General features: G+C 43.5%; 1 protein-coding gene across 4 annotated transcripts in view; it reads left to right on the top strand.

The window, feature by feature from the left end:
• KIAA1958 (KIAA1958 ortholog) overlaps positions 1 to 22,729 on the top strand; it is a 75,918-nt gene that overhangs the window by 49,918 nt on the left and 3,271 nt on the right. For 3 of the 4 annotated variants that reach the window (XM_030004245.1, XM_030004247.2, XM_030004246.2), the window contains one exon: positions 4,546 to 18,691. In XM_030004245.1, the coding sequence (XP_029860105.1) occupies positions 4,546 to 5,591 (1,046 nt within the window). In that variant the 3' untranslated portion in view covers positions 5,592 to 18,691. Of the gene's footprint in view, positions 1 to 4,545; positions 18,692 to 22,729 lie in introns of those variants that run through there. The other variant, XR_005931501.1, reaches the window with a different exon arrangement.

Genomic DNA, 22,729 nt, shown 5'->3' with positions numbered 1-22,729 from the left:
TAGCTTGGCTTGTTAGATCAATGATGACAATAATTCTTGGTTGGTTGGTACAGACCATTTTACTAGCCAAGACAAATGAGACCATAACATGAGAGTATCTGTCTTCCTAGAGCCTAACAACAGACACCTACAGAAGACTGTAAGAAAGGTGCAAATATATATGACACCTCCCCACTCTCCTATCCTCCACAAATTTGCAGCTCAGGGCCTTCCTGATACAGAGGTGTTTTCTTGTATTGAGGAGCACTTTGTGATTTTTTTTTTCTGTACTTTTACCCAGTTTTGGAACCCATGCACACTGAAGAGTTGATGGTACTGTGAGGAGTGGAGGCCCATGAGCAAATAGGTTTATGTTTGCAGTAGTCAAGTAACTAATGTAGATCCCTACCTGTGTTTTCAGTAGTTTTCAGCAGGACCATACAAAAATTAAAAAAAAAAAAAGTAGGCCCTGGCCAAAAGAGCTTTTGGTCTCTACTCAGCAAGATGCAGCAAAGTGAGACCAAGCAAGCATCTGGGAACTGTTACATCAGGAACACTCCTGTTTTAGGACAAGAACATTCACTTTCAATACCCAGACCCAGAGATGAAGTCTTGTACCTCAGCAGTTCTCCAAGCTTGTCAGATCTTTACCATAACATACACATTTTCAAAAATTCACTGTGATGACACTTGAGATGCCTTTTAGTCTTGAGTTTTTATTGACTGAATTACTTTTATGTAGCCTTCCTTTCTTTGTCTGTTGGTCTGGGTGGATTTGTAAGGAACAAAATGACGTTACACCAGCCTAATCTTCCCTGACAAGGTTGCAAGGCCTTGTGGCCAGAGCAGAAGCAATCAGTGCCTAATATCCAGACTGTGGTAAGGTCTTTGATTCTGTTTCTGCTTATTTCCTGTAGGCAAAGTAGAGATGTGTAGAGTAGATGGTTTTGTTGTAAGTATTTTACAAGGGTCATTTTCAGACTGCACCCAGAGAATAATTTTTGTGGTCTCCTTGTCCTGTCAAAGGTTGTACAGAAAGGATGCAAGGTGCGCCTGGTTTTGGGCACTGTTTCATTAGTGATCCAGATGGCATAATTGTACTGGGTTTGGCTGGCATGGTGTTAACTTTCTTGATAGCCACCCATACCTTGCTGTCTTTCAGATTTTTGACTAAAACAGTGTTAATGACGCACTGGTATTTTGGCTGTTGATGACCCAGACTTGCATAGCGTCAAGGCTTTTTCTTTTTCCCACTCTGTCCCCCCAGGAGCTAGGTCTAGTGTAGACAAGAGGCTGGGAGGGGACACAACAGGGACAGCCGACCCAGACTAACGAAGGGGATATTCCCTGCCCTACGACGTCACGCTCAGCAATAAAAATGGAAAGGAGGGGCTTTTGGGGGGAGGTGGTTGCTCAGAAACTGCCTGGGCATTGGTCAGCTTGTGGGAGGTGCTGAGTGATTGCCTTTGCATCACTTGTTGGTTGGGTTTCTTTTTCCTCTTTCCTTCAGTTATTAAACTGTCTTTATTTTGACTCATGGGTTTTCTCACTTTTGCTCTTGTTATTCTCTTCCCCGTCCCTCTGGGGTAGGGAGTGAGCAAGTGGCTGTGAGGTGCTTAGGTGCTGACCAGGGTCAACCACCACCATAACAGAGGATAAGATTATGAAATCAGCAGAAAACACAAAGTTTGGCAATATTAAAAGCATGCCTCAATACAATTTATGTCTCCATTGTAGTTGGAGATGGATTATGTGGTTTCTTTCAGCACTATGAAATCTCCTCGGTTAAATGAAGAACTAAGACTTTAATGACATGAAGAATTATGTCTCCTTCCTCAGCTACTCTAGGCTGTGAAGAGCTGTCTTAGTTAAGTTAGGCTTCACTGCGTTGTCTGCTTTTGCTGTGGATGAAGAACGTATGCAGATGATGACAGGGGTTCAGCTGACAGCTGATGACGTTGGTTGTCTCAGACTCTGTCCTTTAGGTCTCACTGCCTCCCTGCATTCGTCCCATGCTATGAGATATCTCTGACACTTGAGTGGTCTCACAGGAAGAGAATAATCCACTACCGCTGCAGGCTGGATTCACAGTCAAAACTGACGTAGCTCTCCTGATGTGGCTGGATGAGAAGTTGACCCTTTATCTTTAACATTTCCCACCTGCCTTGTGGAGTAACACACCACAGCACTGCAGGAATGCAGTGTTTCTAGGGTACTGTTCTGCTCATGCAGCTTCAGGGGATCTTTAATTCAGCATGGTTTTTATAACTGTTAGCTGCAGATACGGCAATTTCCTTTGCAGATTAAGGAAAGATGCCATAACATAAATGACTGACTGGGTGTCACTGCTGTGTTGTGACAGGCTATCCTCTAAGTAGTGATTGATGACATGTATAAAACCGAGCCATTATATGTGCTGTTTATATTGAAACAGTACTTAAAATGTGGGCTGTCAGTCAAAGCACTGATTGCTTACACAGTGCTATAATAAGTGGTGGTGGGTGCAGTGAACAAGGTACCAGAGTAAATGTTTGTTTTGGAGCTTCAAACAGCGTTGTCTCTTTACTTCCAGCCTGCATCTAGCCATAATAAAAGGATCTATCCCATACATTGTCTAAAGTCTGAGACTTCACGGCAGGCTGCTAGGAGCTCTTTGATGCTGACATCAATATTAAAACCAGTTTCTGAAACAGGCTGGTGACTTTTTCTTTTTCCCCTTAAGCACAGTTTGAGCAAACCTCAGTGCTCTGTGGCAGCATTTTTTTTGGCTGCAGAAGCCTCCAAAGGCCTCAGCTACAGACCCTTGCTTCTCTGTGCTTTGCAGAGGGTTTGAGGACCCCTCTCAATAGGTTTCACTGAGTGCTGTGGATGTGGCGGATGCCTTGCAGTGAAGACACAGGACCTGGTCCCGGGGGATATAAACTCAGCCCTGTTTCTGGCCTGCTGGCAAGTCCTGGGGAAGTCACTCTCCGTGCCTCTGTCTGCAGCTGTGCTATGGACGTGATGGGATGAACTCTCTTTAGAGTCACTCTGTAGATGGGTGCAAGGGGAAGCTGCCCAGCTGTGCACTGATGTTTCTGCAGCGCATGAAACATTGCAGGTGAGTGAAGGAAGGAGATAGGGCTACCTTCCTTACCCTGCTGCCTCCCCTGTTAACAGGCTTGCAGGGCAGAGTGGGCATGAGGAGCAAGCGTATGAGCGCTGCTGCAAAGCATGGGTGTGCCACAGAGCCTGACATGAGTTTGGCCTGAATGACAGAGAGGCAGTGGGAACTTCACCTGGTCTGCTACCACTTTGTGGTGTGTATGTTGGGTGGGAAACACCTGGTGAATGTTACTATGGCACTGCTGAAAGGACACCAAAATGTATGGGGTTTGCAATGACATAGAACAAAAAAGAACTTCTTTTTTTCCCCTCTTCTGTGTATTAAGTGGAAGAGAGAAAAAGGAATGTTCTATTGACAATTACAGAGAATAGTGAAATCACTGAATTTTTCCTTCTTTGCATTTGCTGTTCATTTTCTAAAACCATTAAGGTTTGTCACATTCATAATGACAGTTCCACCTATGTAGAAAGCTGCATCCTTGTACAGGTGGATAGTTTGCATATGCCAAGAAAACAGTCCTTAAGTACACACATCACTTACATGTAAAAAGCATTCCTTTTTATGCTTATCTTATGATCAGCCCGGAAATCAGCTGTCAGTAACAACCATCGTAGCAGTAGCATCTGAATATGGTGGTTTAATATGTCACTGATTGTAAGGACCTTTGAGTATAGCCTTACAGAGCAATATAAAGTTTCCAGAATTTGATTTTTCTGCAGAATGAAAAGAAATAGTCACAACTGTACCTCCACTGTCAAGGTACAGCTTAATTATGTAGAGAGACTGTATAATCATGTTTTTCGTCCATATCTTCTGATGTGAACATATTAACTATTTTTTTTTATTCTTGTACATTTGTAAATTACACATTGCTCTGTAGTAGTTTTACGTGCCAAATCCTTTGTTAGGATGCTGCATTATTTTGTACTGTACATTTCTGTCTATATTTATTTAGCTCTTTAAAAATGTGTCTGATTAAAGATAATTTTTACTGTTAAAAATATGATGCTTTAGTTATTTTTTGTAGAAAAAAATTGGAACCAGTACAACCTCTGGTTTCACAAATGAAGCAATTCAGAATGGGGTTATTACTTGGATTGGGCCCTGCACACAGCATTGGGATCCACAGAAAAACCTTCTACCTTGCATTTGTTCTAAAAAGCAGGTTGCTTCTAATCCCACTGTTTTCCACAAATCTCCATGCACAAAACTGTGCCCCAGTGTCATGAGGAGCTCACTTTGGTTTTGTGCCATACTCTAGTACATAATTTGTGAAACTGAAGTTGGCTTTTCAGACTTGTGACAGGTATGTAATGATGTTTTCCAGTGCTCTTTGTGAAATTAATTTTAATTTTTTTTCCTTTTTTTTGCTTCTTAAGGGAATTTGTTTTGGGGAAAAGCGCATCGCACAAACTCACTGCTTCTGCTTTCTTTTGTCTTTCCCCTTCTCCCTCTTCCAGACCAGGATGAGAGAGCGGCAGAGCTCAGCAGAGAACAGAACGAGAAGACCATTCGCAGCACGCAGACGGCTCTCCGCAATTTCCGAGAGTTCCTCATCTCCAAGTATCCCTCTGAGACCCGGGAGATCTACGTCATCCCCTGCAAAGAGCTTGATGCCTACCTTGCTTCCTTCTTTGTGGATGCCAGACAAAAGGATGGGTCTGAATACGAGCCAAACAGTCTGGCCAACTATCAGTGTGGGCTGGAGCGGTATCTCAAAGAGCACAGGTATGGATACAGTATTACGAGGGATAAGGAGTTCAAGAGGTCCCAGGAAGCTCTAAAGCAAAAGCAGATAGAGCTGAGGTGTAAGGGAAAAGGAAACAAGCCACACAAATCCATGAAGCTCACCTTTGCTGATGAGCTTATCCTGCGCAAAAGAGGCTTGTTGAGCCGGTACAATCCTGAAGGGCTGCTGAACCTTGTCTGGCTGAACAACACTAAGGCATTTGGACACTGCACGGGTTTCCATGGGTCCACCCTCAAGTGGGGAGACATCCGGCTGCGGGTGACAGAGACCGGGTTGGAGTACCTGGAGTGGATGGGGCCAGACAACGGAGACGTCAATGCCAAGAGCAAGAGAGGTGGGACGGACTCCCGGGTGTATGCCACCCAGCATTCCCCACAGACCTGCCCTGTGCAAGACTACAAGGAGTACGCCCAGAGGCGGCCTCCAGCCATGCGCTACGAGGACGCACCTTTTTACCTGTCCATCAAACCTGTTGTCAACTTGGCCGCGCTTCACTGGTACAATTGCCAAGCCCTGGGGAAAAACAAGCTTGCCAAGATGGTAAAGACAATGTGCGAGAAAGGCAACATCCCCGGCCGGAAGACCAACTTCAGTGTCTATCAGAGCTGTAGCACCCTCTCAGAAGCACAGAGCAACCAGCTGGTGCTGATCTGCAATAACTTGAGCCAGCAGGCTGCCCAGTCCATGGCAAGCCACTCCAATACTGGCAACTTCATAGTGTCAGCATCCTATGACTCTTCCTCTGACACGGCTTGAAAGAGGGGTATCACCCGAACACTTTTTTCTTTTCCTTTTCTTTTCAAGCATTGAATTTGTGCCCAATAATACACATCAACTGTGATTGTACACTATTCCCCCATAGCCCTCTCTCCAGTGTTAATTCACTTTATAAAAATATATAAATATATAATATATTTTTCTTTTTACAAATAAGTCAATAGAAATAGTTTAGTATTACTAACATAGTATTTATAGTGTTAATACAAAAATGAAAGGTACTTATGGGTTATAATATAAATGCAGATTTTAAAAAGACAAAAATGGTTCTCAGGCAACACAAGATAGACTGGAAATACCATTTTTAACATGCACACATCAATGAGTGTAAATCCCCAGGGAGGCTTACGTAGCAATTCTATTTTAAAGCATTTTTTTAACTTCTTATTTTAACATGACCTCCCAGAGTGGAGGAGACAAACTTATCCCTGGCTGCTGCTTCTTACCTGCTGGCTTATTCTTGATCAGGAAGACCAAGAAATAAGAGATACATCAATGTAAGTTCATGAAACCATTTGCAACATTTTTCGTCTTTTTTATTTTGTTTCCTGAGGCTTATTTATGCTAAATGGGAAAAAAATTGTGAAGTCAGCTAAAGGCTATTTTTAACTTTTGTTTTTGTTGATTTTCTGTGATCAAAATGTTGCTGGTCTTTAGACTAAAAAGTATTGTTTTCAACAATATGCAAAAGTATAATGGCGAAACCACTGTCATACACATAATTTTAACTGTTTAAGCACGGGTTGTTGGTATTTTGTCACTGTGTATATTTAATGTAAAATCTACTGACTTAGAGCCACTCTTTCAGTTTTCTGGGGAATGCAACAGTGCAGAAAAATCCACAATCTTATCCCAAACTGTACAGAAAAAAATGCATCAGATATGTCTTAAGCCATCATTTGAAATCCACAAAAAAATAGCACAGACAGTGTAATGATAATTTCATATTTACTACAGAAAATTAAAAAGCTGGATAGTTTTAAGTGCTGGAAAATAAATTTAAGTCAGCTACACATAATCTTTTTCCATTGCAGATAGTGGGAAATGTGCATGTGAATCTGAAGGCAGAATTTGGTCCTTAAAACCTTGAAATAATGAATGCTACTGTTCCAACATTTGACTTTGCAACATAATTATTCTTCTTCTCTAAGTATGGAGAAAACTCTAACAAAATCAGTATTTCAGTGAATGATTATAGTTCATGACCTTTAAAATTATGTATGGTACTTCTCAAGTAATTCAGCTTAGTTTATGTTCCACTAGTACGTCCTAGGGCTGTGATGAGGCTTTAGATGAATCCGCTGGGGTGATCTAATGCCCACTGAAGTCAATGAAAGAGTCGACCTCAGCTGACTTCCATGGGTGTTGGATCAAACTGTTACTGAGGGGCTTTTTTGTTTTGAGGTTTTTTATTGTTGTGGTTTTTTATACTTGTTTGTCTTTATTCCTTCACATTCCTGCATATCCTTCATATTCTTTAGATCTGCAACTGTGTAGTGACTTTAATCATCACTAATTCCAAAGAAAGGGTGAAACAAAGGTAGCAGGCAGAAATAAAAATAACCCACCTGGCACCATTTAAAACCCATTTTCTGTGTTGGTAATATAAAATGTTCCTGTGTGCGAGGAAGGTGGCAGAATGCCTGTACCTCACTTAAGCCTTATTGAAGGTCTGTTTTGGGGATGGGGAAGGTAGCAGATGTACCCCTGGAAGGTCTCAGAGCAGAGATTTCCACTGTAACAAACATCTGTCCTCCCACAAAGCTTCCTGCAGGTGAAACAGCCTGGCTGTGATCTCTTTGTGGTCCGCATGTAGCAAAGCTGGTACAAAATCAGGGTTTCCTGTGTGCCAGCTGTCCCAGGGTCTTGCATGCCATGGCAGTGTAACCACCAAATCTACAGCCTCTGAGTTACTGGCCGCTGCCTCTCAGGGCTGTAGGGTAGGCAGTGGGTTGGTGAGCACAGGCGGTCATTCATACTGCAGAGCTATGCTTTTGTGACTTGGTTTTGGGGCTTGAGACCAAATCATGACACTACTGAGGTGAGTGCAAGCTGTGTCCATTACTTTCAGTGCCATGGCAAATCTGACTTGTAAGTGAAGGAGAGGGAAGCACAAAAAGACTTTGGGTGCAGCCAGCAAGACAGCTGCCCAGCTTCCAGCTGAGGCCATCCATCTGATTGCTGTTTGCATAGCCTTGCTTTTTCATGGCAGTGCTTTTAATGTGGGACAGTTAAAAATAGTTTTGCAAGGCCCGTGCCGCTCTCTGTGGGATTTCTTTGCTGTTTCTCACTGAGGACTCAACGCAGCTGCCCTTAGTATGTGCTGGAGTGTGGGGGGTCCCATGCCAAGGAGTTCCCTAGGGGTGCCAGGGGAGAGCTCAACTACAGAGCCAACCTCTAGGAAGACCTTTGATCTCTGTTTCACCCCCACTGGCATTCATCTCAGTACTTCCAGTGGTTGCTGTTGCAGGATCTGACCTACTTCCCCACCTTGCCTTTCCTGTGTTGCAACACGAGGCTGGATATCAGCTGGCCTTTGTGGGGCAGCAGATCTCTGCTTCCCACCTCTCCTCCCCTGCCCAACCACCCCTCTGCGCTGGGAAGAGATGCCTTGATCTTGTAGGGAAAAGAAGCCACTGCAAGGTGTGGCTGTCTCATGTCTCACCTCAAGCCCCACATGGCAGGAAACCAGACTTTATAACCAAATTGCTTCTGACACTATTATCAGGCTCAGAGCTTGGGAATGGTTCACATCTTCTGTGGGTATGCCTTAGGCATGTTGCCTCAAAGTGGGCTATTTTGTGTGGGCTGCTTAGTGTGGTAATTCCACAATTCTTGTCTCCAAGGAGGCAGATCACTGGCTGCAGATGTGCCATGCTGCAAGCAGGTCTCTGAAGCAGTGCTTCACATCAGTGCTGCAGTTCAGCCCCAGCACAGATGTCGGCTCCACTGGCAGGAGCCAAAAATGCTCAGAGTGACCCAGAAGAAAGAAGGCAGGCACTCTTGGGTTTTGAGCTGGGAGGTAATAAAAAGCATTTCCCGTGACTTCTTGGCTCCACATACTGTCCCAGTTATTGTTTACCACAGTGTGAGGATGGTTTGTGCTAATGTCCAGCCCATGCACTGGGTGAGGCAATGTCTCTGATACCTTTGGCTTAGGAGGGCACATCAGCAACTTTTGCATGTCTGGCTGGGGGATAAGCTGTGCAGTATGTGTGCTTACTGTGATAGCCTCAATATTATAGGGGTGGTTTTGTTCTGCTTTGCAACATCTCTAGTAACTCTGGCTTCCAGTTGGTGCTGATGGCAGATTGCCTGGCAAATTCTGACGGGGCAGCCCCAAATAGACTACTTGTTGAAGCAGTTAAACACATATGGCCAGAATATGATACCCAAGTAATATCATACTCCAAAAATAAATTTAATAGCTTTGAAGGGCATTTAGCACAACATATTACCCAGTCTTCATTTGTGGACAGTTGCAAGGAATTGAGTGCCCACAGCTTTATGAATTACCATTTGTATTAAGGCCCTGGGAGGGTTGTTGACCAACTGGGAGGAAGACTTCTGATGTAAACCACTTTCATGGTTTTGTCTCATGCTGGCGGGAGAGCAGATGTCCCAGTCACTGTGGCTTAGCTGACAGGTGACAACTCAGTTGCTTGTAATTGTCTCCCAGTACTCCAACTGAGGGTGTCAGACCTGCGCCACCAGCAAGTTGCAAGCTCACTGTGGTGGTGTACAGTTTCCCTAGTGCAAAGACATGGCAGTGTGGCCAGGGGCTAGTACTGCCAACTCTTACAAGTCTTCCTCTCTGCCTAAGCAAAGGATTGGGGTCTCCTGCCATGGCTCTTGATACCGAATACCTTTTACCATGAAATCAAAAGGGCAGCTGGCAAAACACGGTACTGCTCCCGTCCAGCACAGCCTATAAACTGGTGGTTGGGTGGAGTGGCTTACGGTTAGGCACTGCAGTGCTCCTGACTACATTGTGCTCCGGTGTAGAAGTTGAGGTTTTGCCCCACAGTAAGGCTGTGATTTCCCTGGGGTGTAGATAGGGGTAGCTGGCTCCAAAATGGGGCTCACTTTTCTCTTTTCCTTTTGCCTTCCTTTTTTCCTGCCACTCACCTTTCTTTCATCTGATGTCAGACCTCTTCAGAGAGTCCTTTCAACTCACTAGCCCAGCAGAAAATGCAGCAGAAAAAGGGGGCAGTCAGATAATTTTCTGCCAGATTACTGAGTTGAATCTGCTCACAAATTGAGATGCAGAGCCAGTAGAGGAGACAGAGGAAGTTGTTCCCTTACCAGTATCACAGAGTCATTAGCCTGGCTCAGCTACTGCAGCCTTGGAAACTCATGAAAAGGGTAATGCAGATTGAGACCCTTCTGAATCATTTGCAGACATATTGGTTGCCTTCAGAACCATCTACCAGCTTGTGGGAGGTTTGCTCTGTGCTACCAAGAGCAAAATTTGGCCTTGAACTTAAGAAAAAGGCTGAGTACCAAAGCACAGGCCTGCACACAGTGCGAAGGAGTCTGCACCAATGTTAGCGCAGGCTTTCCCACGTGGCCTTCTCATGACACCAAACCAAGAGTCAGACATGGGGATTATACATGGATGTCACTGGACTGATCTGGATGCAGCTGTGCACAATACATGCACTTGGATCTGTTCACGTGATTGCACATTTAGCTGGCAGAGCCGTGAGCACTTGGATGGCTTAAGCTCTGTTCTATTAGTGACTCATGCATGTATTTATGATATTGTGGGTTTGCACAATGTACACGTATTCACACAGGTAGTTGGAACTGAAGTCTTTGATATCTGGGTGTTATAAACTGCCTGTTTAATTTTCAAATACAAATTTATGCAACAAAATGTATTTTTAAGTGCAGGAGAATGAAATACTGTTGTAAACTACATTGTAAACTAAATTACAAGGGATATCCTAAATAACATCACATACCTTGTTCATTTGCATAGTGCAATAATTCTATGATAGCAACATCCAGACTATTGACATATAGGACAATCTAACAATGGAATCAGTGTCCCTGTTGCACGTTCTCCTTCATGAAGAACATCAACACTTTTGAACTGTTTTGTGTTTTTGTTTTTAGAAGTTGCTGTGCACTGGTATTCAGTCTACAGCATAGTTGCCCTCTTAGAAAGCTGTGTAGAGAATGAGATGCGAGCAACGTGTTGTACTGCTGTGCATGCTTGTCTCAGATGTTTGTGACGGGATCTTGTTCTGCTGCTTGAGCCAGCGATGTGGGGTGGGAAGATGGGGATCAGGAAGAGCAGGTGTTGTGTCACTCTAGAGCCTGGGCTGCCCTAAGGACTGAAACAGCCTTAAAAGAAACTGAGATTCCTGTTGCACTAGGTTTCCTCCCTGTCCAGCTCATATTCCACCATTCTTGTCACCATGTCTGAGTACATCCTGTAAGTGCATTGACTGACCTGACTAGCAGATGTGGTGCATGGGCTGATCATTCCTTCTGACAATAAGCTGCAAGTGACTGTGATTGACTGACCGGTCTTCCCCATCCCCGACATCCCTGCTCCTCTCACCATCCTTGATCCTCTAATATTCCCCTCTCCCGGCGTCTACACCGTGGGGCAAGGGGAGCGCTTTGTGCAGGGCAGCTCTTGGCTGAGAGCTCCCTCCCTGCCTATCAAGTGACCTTGTGCTTTGGGGATAACATGCTCAGGGCAGACCACCTTGCGTCGGGTACGCGGGGTTTGTGGGATACTGCACGCGAGCACTCTGGAGGCTCGCGTCTCTCATGCTGGAAGCGCTCTCCCTCTCTCTTCTCTGCTGCTTTTTGTGAGAGAGCTTTCAAGTCATGAAATGAGATTAAATTCACTGCTGTGTAGAGGACCAGGCCTACATCTGTGTGCTGGTTGGTCTTCCATTGACATCCCTAAAATAGGACTGAGATGACTGGCCCTCAACACCTCATGGTCTGGGTGACAGGGCATCGGGACCCCCCTGACTCCCTGAACTCCCAGAGGCAGTGAGAATGTGTGGGAAGGAGGAGAGCTTACAGGACACAGAAATGTCATTTGATTTGCCTGAAATGAGCCAATTCATGCCTCTGGGTTAGGGTAGAGAAGGACTCAGCTGTTCACTATGAAACGTGGCAGGAAGTGGGTCTGCACTTCTTAACGAGTGTTCTTTGCTAAATGTCAGTATGAAGAGATGGCTGCTTTGCTGACCTTGTTCTTAAGAGAGAGGATGTATTTTCTTTTCTTTCTGTGCTTTCATGTGTGTGCTGAATCTGCACTCTCAGTGCTGAGGAGGTGTGTGGAGAGAAGGCAGTCCAGCATAAAGTGTGGCTATATTCCTAGCCAAAAAACTTGAACTATACCTTCTGGTGATGGTCCTCATGTGCTGAGCTGTGCCTTGGCGGCCGGGGACAGTACCACATCAGCTGGTGTCTCCCGGCACATCTGTTGGCTCTGTGCATAGGCAGCATGGGAGTCACTGCACCACTCTCCAAAAACTGGGAGCCCGGGGATAGCTTGTCAAGGACACCCCTATCACCCAGGTGTCTGCAAGCCAAGAAGGGGGAAGGCCCTAAGCACAACTAAATGATGGTGCTTTCCCCATGGACAGCATATGACGGGCACGTGAGGCTGCACCATATCTCCTCAAGGGTTTTGGAAAGCTAAGGGCCACCAGGGACATCACTGCTCCGCCTCTTTCACAGCAGCATAATTTCAGCCAGCGATGGAGTGGACCTTCTGAGGACAAGTCAGGTTTCTCCGAGCCCCCGGCAAGTTGTGTGGTTGCACTGCTTCCAGCTCCACTTGTGCAAACCAGGTGCCAGCCCGCTCCTCCCCACTGCACTGTCTCTGGCTGAGGCCCTGTGATGCTCTGCTGAAGTCGTCCTCCAGCACCTCAGTGCTTCCCAAAAGCAGCAGAGAGGCATTTACAGCGGTGAAATGCTGGACAGCTAAAAAGCCCCACAGCTTAGAGACACCTGTGAGCTTGTTGGAAAGTTTGACACTAGCCATTCACTGGAACATGTTCAAAGCAGTGGTGATGTCTAAAGCTTTAATTCCTAATCTGACGGGGGAAAAAATCCATTTGGCACGAAATTTGCTCGTTACATGAACTGATGGGTTTTTACATAGTCTCAGTCTCAAGCAAGGAATTTATTTCCTCTGTTTTCTCACTGAATTGGTTAATGTTAGTTGGTAATGCAGACAAAATTCTGTTTGTTTTATTGTACAAATGCCATTAAATGACTTGTCTGTGCATTGGAAATGGACTTACTGTTTCAAAGGGATTAGGATGCTTTTACCTAATCTTTTATTCTTGTGCTTAGCATTCATTACACAGCAGTCACTAGTATCTGAAAAAATCAGTACCTTTTCAGATTACAATTTGAGCTTTTGTAATTAATAGAGGTTTCATTCACAGTGTTTAAGAGACTGGTGAGGTAGGTGCTATCATTGAAATTCAGTGGGATAGAGTTTCAGTGGGCATCAGAAGAGGTGTTTAGCTCTTTCACAACGCTTCAGGAATCTGCCTTTGCGTTTTTTGGTTACTACTGTTTTATACAGTCCTTAAGTGTCAAGAAAATAATGAAACAGCCAAGTGAGGGGAAAAGAATCAATAAAATGGAAAATATTTTGGACAAAAATAGTGTATTTTTCTTACACTAGAAAACTAAACTTTTAAAATTAATTTTACAGCTATGATCTTTGCCACTTCAGCTGTTACTTTCGTGAACAAAGATGACTCTTTAACATTCCTCATGCCAAGAATTTGATCCGCTTTCTGAAGGCTGTAATCATGCCGAGACTGTTCTCCTTACCATTATAGCATGTTCTCAGCTGGCCTAAATCATATGTAGCCTTAAGACCCCTGCCTCACACTGCTCCTGCTAGAATTCCTTCTTCTCTTCTACTATCACGCATTTAATACACTTACTATATGCCAAATTTCCAGCCTGAAAAGAAGCCAATGTAGGAGGCACACTGAAGCTTCTGTATCTTCAGCAGTGGATGCAAAGTATAGGTACAGAAGGCAAGGCAATAGTAACTGGCTTCAAACTGATTTTGGTAACTTTTGTGTAGGAAGGCAGATCTCCTAGTGACTCTGAGGCTGAAGGTGCACTGAACAATGACTGCAGAGTAAATCACTTTGTGGAGGCCTTTGTTTTCTGCATGGTGCTTATAGTTCAGATCTTGCAAGCTTTGCCTTCTGTGGGAGCTTTCTCTGTGAGCAGCTTGAAAGACTGGGTTCTCTGCAGAAGGCTAGGTGCCTGGATGTGAAATGCAGGTGCAGAAATACCCAGAGCGTTCAGGGGTGTGCAGACAAAATGTGACATGAAAGGTCTTAATGGAGTCTGAAAGCAGTAAGGGGAAGAAATGTTGAGAACCTGGTTTTGCTCCTGTTAATGGCAGTGCCAGCAAGCCGGGTGGTGCTGCTGGAGAGGATTTGGTGCCAGTTCTGCAGACCACTGTGAGAAATGCATGCCTGTGCCCCCAGCTTCCACCCAGCTCGGGCTGTTAACTGCACTTAGCTGTAAGCACATGACTAGCCCCACTGGGACAAATGGGTTTGAAGTATGCAGGAAAGGATGACGCTTGGCCATAGCTGCGTTGACAGTGTTTGTTTTTGTCTGTGTGACCCGTCTATCTCAGGGTCATCTTGAGACCTGTCAGGGTAGACCATATATTCAAGATTGGAAGAAAAAGAAGTGGCAGAATATGTAAGTGTGATGAAGGTAGTGGAAAGGCAGTGGGAATACCTGGCAAACACAATGAAAGATTTTGTCTTTTTTTCTAAAGAAGGCAAGCATAATCCTTATCCTTTAATATCCTACTTTGTTTTACACTGGAATCAGAAAATCTTTTCTATTTGTTTTAATTATCTGCTGGTTTTAACTCTGCCTTTGAAAAGCATTTTTGCTATGACAACCCTTGGTCTCATGGTGAGCAGTGCTAGGGAGAAACAGCTAAAGTAAGGCTTTTATCTTTCCCTGCATGCAATGTTTAATCTTTCTAATCTTTTAATGTGCATCTGTTTTCTCCCATTTTGTAAATTGACAAGATTAGCACTGTTTCTTCCAAAACAGCAATTGAAAAACATATTTTGCTTAAACGTAACCAAATTTGCACCTAACAATATGAATTCTCCTAAGCAACCAATTCATTCTCAGAGTTAAACCTCTCTCTAAGGCTAAATTCCACTCACTGACTTTAATGACAACTCAACTTTTTTAAGAACAGTTTGTAAAAAAGTAGATTTTGTTAATTCTTTTGTTTTGTTTTATAAGAGAAAGATTCACTGTCTTGCCAAATAATAATAATAATAATAATAATAATAATAATTTCTATGCATTGTGTGATTCAGTGATGTTGCTGTTGAAATTTTGCATGTTTTCTAAATGTTCTAGACATTTGTACGTTTATGTGGTACTTGTAAAAATGCTAACCATTGCTGCTATAATCACCGCCATTGTAGGTAACTGAAAAATGTACTACGAAGCTGTGCCAGTTAGCAGATTTTTTTGTGTGTCATGATAAAACTCTGCATCTGCTGTTCATTTCCTCTTTAAAGCCAGTATTTAGTGCCTTCTGTAGAAGGAATCAATATGTTGTGGTAGACAGGAGGTGCCAAACTTCTAATATCTTGTTCTGCACAGATGATCACTTACCAGCTTGAAGCTTAAAAAAAAAAGTAAAAAGAAAAAAAAAATTCTCTAACGCTCTCTTTAAAGTGTCTTCTCATTAATTTTCATTTGGGAATAAAACCCTTTAATAGAGCTGAAAAGAAGCCATCTTCCCCAGCTATACCTCCTGCAGCAGCAGTCTGCCAACTGTGAATGTGAGGGTTATGAGGGAATGCGTAGTACCCAAATGTTCCTGTTGGTAATGGATCCAGTGATTAGCCAAGCCTGTTCAAGTCATTGTGGAGCATGCTAAAATGCCGTTTAATGAAAGCAATCCTCTGATTACCATAAGAAACTGTTAGCTCTCATAACAGTTGGGAGCCTGCTCTTGTAAACAAGTGTCAGCCTGGTCAAGTGGTGGATTCCAGTCCCGGTTCCGCCTCCACTGAAGCCACACATTGCTGCCAAATGAGAATTGGATGAAATTCAAGCCCAAGATTTTTGGTCTCATTCTTTCCAACTGCTTTCATGGCAGACAAGCCTTGTTTATCAAAAATCTGACATTGCATTCAGTTCCTTTTCCACCCTCTGCTTAGAATCTGGCAATATAGCAAATACGCACACGTATACACATTCATGTTGATTTTGATAAGATTTGGACAGGCTGAAATAGTGCCATACTATAATCATATAACAGAAACAGGCAGGAGGGAAATGCGAGATGTTAATCTGTCTAGTGCATTTCCCAGCCAGGAGGCACGGTCAGCTGTACCTAGGCTGGTCTTTAAAATAGTATTTTGTATGGAAAAAAAGAAAAGACTAACCGTCCGGTTTCCATCTCTACTGAGAGATGAAAGCCTGTTACACATCTTGAAAAGACTTTTCAAATCAGAATACCAAGTTGCCAGAAAAACTGTGTGATTGGGAAAGTAGGAGTGCATTGAATTCTTCCTTACAGGTACTGGTCTAAAGCCATGTCTGTTCCCCAGCAAGAAATTTTACAGCCCCTGTGATGTAAAATACTTCCAAAAAAGTTTATGCTAAAATTTTCAATGCAGCTCCTCTGTTTTTGTGATACCTGGGCAATTTACAAAAAGCATTATTAAAGGAAGCAGCCCAGAACACACTGAAAGTCATCCCATGTAGTAGGTGGTAAGCCAGTTCCCCACAAATTGATGAATTTGAAGACCCCAGCTGAAGACCTAAACCTTCCACAAGTGATGAGGATGCTTAGAAGCCTTTTGCAGCACCTCAGTTCCCATCTCTTGGAGGAAATAGGGCTTGGGAGGAAATGTTAGGCCCCTTCATTGTCCTTTAAAAATTGGTGGCCTCTTCAGGCTCCTTCTGCCAGATCAGGAGCCAGCTGAGACCAGTTGCAATGTGTTTCTCCATTGTTTTTCTTGTCTAGTAGCTATTTAAACATGAACACTTGCTTCCACTAGTATGAGTGAAGAGTTTTTACTCCGCAGAACTCCTGCCTATGCAGCCCTAATATTAAATATACAAGACAGTGATAAACGGTCTTACTTCCTGCATTTCTATTTATAGCTAGATCTGAGTCTTCACGGTCCCACCAATTGCACTAATTGTCTTACCAACTGGTCTTCCTAGCTGCTTCTATGTGTTGGCCCAAGTTGCCAAAAAAATGCATCAGATTCCTGCAGCACAGCAGCTGTTTTTCCCCCATCTTCTCTTCCATTGTGAAGCTAGATACATCTGCATTATCTCCAGCTTAGATCTGAATCAGGAAAGCAACCAGTAGCCTTTATTTAGCACTTTGCATGCTGGAAATGCAGTTATGGTTCTACAGGTGCAGACCTGGCATTAGGATTTAGCCTGCTGCCTGTGGCGTGTAAATCTCAAGTGGAATTTGTTTGTTTTTCACCATGGTTCACTGGTTTCAAGACACAAGCTGGCTGATGCTAATGGTGTGCTGGTTTAGATACCACCTTCCAATTCCTGTGATGCCTTCAGTGTACATGTCAGTCCTGTAACTGCTCTTGTAATTGCATTTTGTCTGAAGTGCGTTATATTGCAGGACAAGCTTGCTTTTTTTTTTTTTTTTTTTTTTAAGAAAAAACCTGTAGCTTAGGCTGCGCTGCTGAAAGGAGCCAGGAGAGAATTATCCACCCAAACCCCAGTGGAATTGGGGGACTTACTTAAGCTTTTTTTAGACCCCTGTGCAAGCACCAGCTGTAATCAGCTATTTAAGGCAGAGATCTTAGCATGTGCAGTGCTACATATTTCCACTCAAAATGCAGTTTTCTGTACACAGGACACCTTCTTAAACAGATCTCTTGCCCCTGCATTTGGGAGATTATATATACAGTGGTTTATTAGGGAGAAGTAATATTTTGATGCATTTTAATACATTAAGCTTTGCAAATCTAGAATATCTGAGGGGAGGGGAGAGATTACCGGATTATTTTATGAAAACGTGAGCAAAATTGTCAACTACAGTCTGTTTTCAGAGCTACCTGTTCAACTCCATTGTCCTCAAATTACCTTCTTTCTGGAGTTGCACAGCAACCTGACAATGAGCAAAAAGGCTTCGCTGCTGCAAACGAGGAAAGATTTCATAACCTACTTTGAGCCCCAGATCCCCAGCTGGGTTTTCAGGCCTCGTAATCTTTTTACTCATCAGCTGGATAAGTTTTGACCTGTGTGGATGCCATATTGCTATTTCTGCAGCGTGTGTTTAAGAAGCAAACTTCATACAGGTTAAGGCCCTTCACAGGTGAAGACCGACATGGTCAACAAAGTTGTCTGTCACTTTTGCCAGTTGAGAACTGGTTTGTTTTGTTTTTTGGTTTTTTGGTTTTTTTGTGGTTTGTTTTTTTTTTTTTTTCCCCTACTGGAAGACACTCCACTCTTCTTTGAGATGGAGTAAACAAACATATGTTGTACTGCAGTCTGCCACACTTCAGTCAGATGTCTCCTTGAAAAATGCTCTTTTAGTGTTTGAGTACAAAAGTGCCCTCAATAAGAAGAAAGTAAAACCAAGAGGTCTTTTTTTTTTTGATGGTGTCTGAGTTTCATCCCTTGCTTACTTGTCCGATAATTAGGCTTTTGAAAAGAATGTTGTGTGCTAATTGGAGTATGACATTTACTTTTACTGATCTGCAAATTCCAGAGATATTCTGATCTTTATTGCACTTCAGCTCCATTTTATTCCCTTATGATAATCTTCAAGAAGTCTGGTTCTGCTGCGTTAGAGATTGATTTCACTGTCCGTACAATGTTTGCTACTATTGTAGTGTGACTTTTTATTTTCGTTTTTTAAAATTTGTATTGGTACAGCCTTAAACTTACAGAATTAAAGACCATTTAAAAAATAATCAAGATAGTCATTGATGTCTGTGATAAGTGCATGCTTTATTGACAGTATTTTGTCTGTAATTAGGTGTAGCAACCAAGTCTCATGTGTTTAATAAACTGTTTTCTGCAAAGTTGACTGCTTTCTTTAATCAAGTGAAAACAATTTACTTGGCATTTCGAAGCACATCATTGTATAACAAAAGCACAGCTCTCTCTCTCCTGCTTTTCAGGTATGAATATCAGCATAACTGGGAAGTTCCCATGGACCTGTGATGCATTTTGATTAGCAGAGTGCAAATAGGCTCACCAAGAAATTGTTGCTGTCATACCCTCTTTAACTTCTGGGGTTGTGTTTCAGGAAAACATTTAAACAGTTGTTTAAGTCCTTCCCTGCTCGGGAATGTACTTAAAAGCAAGCTTGACTTGAACCATGTACTCATTTAATCTCACTTCAGTAGGATTGAAAGCGTACATCCTGAGAGCCTTTTTGGATTAAAGTCATGTTCCTGAACCTCATCTGGTTACATCAATTCCAAGGCACAGTCTGGCTTGAAATTACTTATTTTGCACTTAGAATTTCAGTAGTAAGGTCTGCTCTCTGATAGTTTCGTTTTAATGTTCATCTAGAGTAAAATTCAATGTGCATCCAAGGATATGCATCTTTTAAGACAGTTGCTTGTCAGGTCTGAATTTTCTCTGTTCAATAGGTTTTAAAATTAAAGGACCAGAAAACTAAAGCTAATAAAGCCCCTATATTGTGAAAGAGAAACATCCCAAATGGAAAAATCCCTTGAGAGCTCCAACGAAATTCCACCGAGCTGCTGTTCATGGGATGACAACCGTGTTGGAGAACATCAGAGTGTCTCAGGTTCTGCCAAAGGAACATGAGAAAAAGGAAGGCGGCAATCCCTCAGGGAACTGCCACCTAGGGAACAGCAATGTGTTTGTGTTGGTGTTAGGACATCAGTGCAGGACAGTAAGAGCTAAGTGACACCATGGGTTAGGGATAGAGGAACAGGATTTTCACCAGGTATTCTGGAACTGCATTTCCATCACCTGGTGAATTCTGCTAAATAAATCGCCTTCTTGCTGCTTGGTGCGAGCGCTGGGACAGTGTGTTGTTGCTCAGCACAACAGCACATAAAAGGCATTGTGTCAAAGGTCCTGCTGTAGTCCCAGTGACAAGTGGAAATAAAAAACGGAGGCCTTTGGATGAAGGGACAGAGAAGTGAGGTGTGGACAGGTGATGGCCAGGGGCTACTGGGTGCTTTCACTGTCTCTTGCAAATGCACAGTAAACCTGTTGGATTAAACTCTATAGCCTGTATTAAGCTGTCTTCACAGAGGTTGAAGTTAATGTGCTTTCCTTTGGTCTAAAAGTGAGTATTGCAGGTGGTGGTTAATGGTTAATGTGGTTAATGCAGGTTCAGCTAAGCAGATTGGTAAAGTTCTGGTAACTCAGCTGCTTTCACTTTTCCCTCAGTACACTGATTTAACCCAGATTGCCACTTTAAGAACCTCCATGCTTCTACAGTCGGTGGGATGGCTGCAGGTCCTCCTCCTCTCATACCCAAGGATAACTAGCAGCAGCATGCACACATTGTGTGCTGTCTTGCAGGGTTCAGGCCTTTTGGGTAGCTAGGCAAACAGCGCTGAGGAATTTGGCTTGGGCAATCCAGAGTGCTTCCCTGGGATGAGCTCACAAACATGATGAAGTCTCCTAGTTGCAGCTGAATATATCTGAACATTGTGCTGGAGACATTGCTTAAGAATATCATGACTGCAACTGTGTAGAAGTTGCTCAGGGACATTATGGCACGTTGCCTGTTCAGATCGGCTTTGGACATGGCAAAGTGGAGTCTGTAACTCGCTGGTGGTTTGCTTTGTAACATACACCAAAGACAAATGGAAATTGGCAGCTGTCCCTGGAAAGATGAGCAAGATTTCTTTTTAGAGTAGCCTTATGGCTTACCATGCTACAACCTTCACTGTTGATAGCATTGATGAGCTCTCAAAGAGAATAATTAGAAAGGAGAAAAAAAAAAAAAAAAAAAGATGGCTATGTATAAGAAGATATAGCTATTTGTATATGAACACTTTGTTCTAAGGGCCAAATTCCTACAGGTACCCAGAAGAGAATGCATACGCAAGACTGGCAGCACAAGACGTGCTTATTGCTGCTCCTCTGAAAGCTGTGAGGAAACGACACCTGGAAGAGCTTGAAGACAAACTCCTGCATGTAGCATGATTATTCACCTCAGAGCTCCTAATGTACTTGCAAGTACATTTTTAGTTACTATTGTCTCCACACAAAATGGCAAACAGAACAGGACTGCAGAAAAACCTGCTTCAAATGTATACCCAGGGAAAGGCAGGCACAAGCATTGAGTGTTGAGATAGGATGCTGCTAGCCGTGGAGCCATTAACCTTGTAATACAAGGTGATGCCATTCATCTGCATTTGGAAGGAGATTTCTGTGAGTCTGGGCCTTGGTGAGGGTACCACAGAAATGTTCTTGGAGGCTCAGGGTGGCCAGACGTTCTCATGTGTAGAGGGTTGCCTGAGGAAACTGTTGAGCAGACAAGCATTGCCCATCCTACAATGCCAGACAGCTAAGCTGTATCCTCTGCAATGCCGTCTGCTATGGGCGTCGCCTCTCCACATCATCTGTGCCCTTCAGGCTTCTGGGTCTGGAGCCCCTTCTGGAAGAGGGACTGCTTACATGGTTGTAAAATGCGGTCATCAAACTGCTCAGCAGACCAGAAATCAGTCAGGCCATGTTGGCGCTGTATCAGACGCCTGGTTCCTGCAAGCCAGCAGGCAGCACAGGAGTGTCTCCCTGCCCACCTTGTGAGAGCCAGGTGGCCTCTAAACAGCATCTAAAATCCCTGCTCTTTCTGGACAACAGTGGTATCTGCCAGGAGCCTGTGATACATGTCAGTATCTTTGCAGACTGGGCTAGCACAAAAATGAGTAAAGGCCAGTTAAAGATGAGTAGAATCTGGGGATTTTAGGAACGTCCAGGTATGACAGAGATCTGATCTTTATTTAGGGTGGATGGGTGGGGGATTAATATGTTTGCTTCCACAGAGGGAGGATGAATACAGTCCTCTGGCTTTTCTGACATAGTGTCACTAAGACAATGACTGCTAATTTGCATCATGAACAGCAACAGGCTCTGTGTGAGGAACTGCCTTTGCTTTAGGGGAAGAATGCAGAGATGTAAAGAGAAATCAGATCTGAGACCTCACCAGTTTTCATGGCATCTTACTAGCTCATCTGGCAGCCCTCCTCTTCTTCCCTCACCAAACACACACACAGTACAACTCCTGGCCTCATCATGGAGCAGAGAGCATTAGGTGTCTAGACATTCACCATGTGCATTTCAACTTAAAAGGTCTGGCATGGAGCACCTACAAACCATCAGATAATAGCATGGTTGTCTGCATAGATGTAGGGTGTGTGCATGTTTTGGCAAGCAATGACAAATATAACTTTTTTTCCTGTATGATGTATCATTTCAGTGACAGAAATTTGGCAAGGGGGCTTGTGCTTGTGCAGATGGCCGTTTTCTGTGATTTTGCAGGGTTTCTGCCACAAGTGTAGCATCAGATGAACCAAACAGAAAGATGACTTTTTCAAAGGAACCATCATTACTGAGGTGTTCAAATGCTGTGTATTCACATACCTAGGCTGCATCCCCTGAAGTGTTGTTGAAAATAAGCCCTTGGGTAACCTCCAGGAAGAGGGAAGCAAAAGGCATATGAGGGGTGAGGGAGCAGGACTCTTGAGATTTAGGTGCACAATCTCCTCCATGTTTGTTACTCATGCCATACCTACAGCCATACTGAGTCAGGACTTGCTTGCTTTCACAGGCAGCCTGTGAGTTACGCACATAAAAATGCAGTCTCACGGGACTTGATCCAGAACCTGCAAGTGTTGATGTGATTATAACCCAGAGCACCAGTGTTTGCAAGGCCCTTCTGGATATGGGATGTGTGTTCCTGGCTGTTTAATGCTTTTCCAAATTCTGTCTGACAGGTCCCAGTGAGAACTCCTGTCCATGCTTAGTAAGGGTGTAAGTTTTGTTAGTGTCTCCTGGCAGTGTCCCAACACCTCTATCAAGTACTCCACGAGGTATTCAGACATCATTTAAAGCTCTTAAAGCAT

This window comes from Aquila chrysaetos, chromosome Z (assembly GCF_900496995.4).
Source record: "Aquila chrysaetos chrysaetos chromosome Z, bAquChr1.4, whole genome shotgun sequence".
Taxonomy (NCBI): domain Eukaryota; kingdom Metazoa; phylum Chordata; class Aves; order Accipitriformes; family Accipitridae; genus Aquila; species Aquila chrysaetos.
Note: the sequence above shows the minus strand (reverse complement) of the source record. Positions and strands in the feature narration are given on the sequence as shown.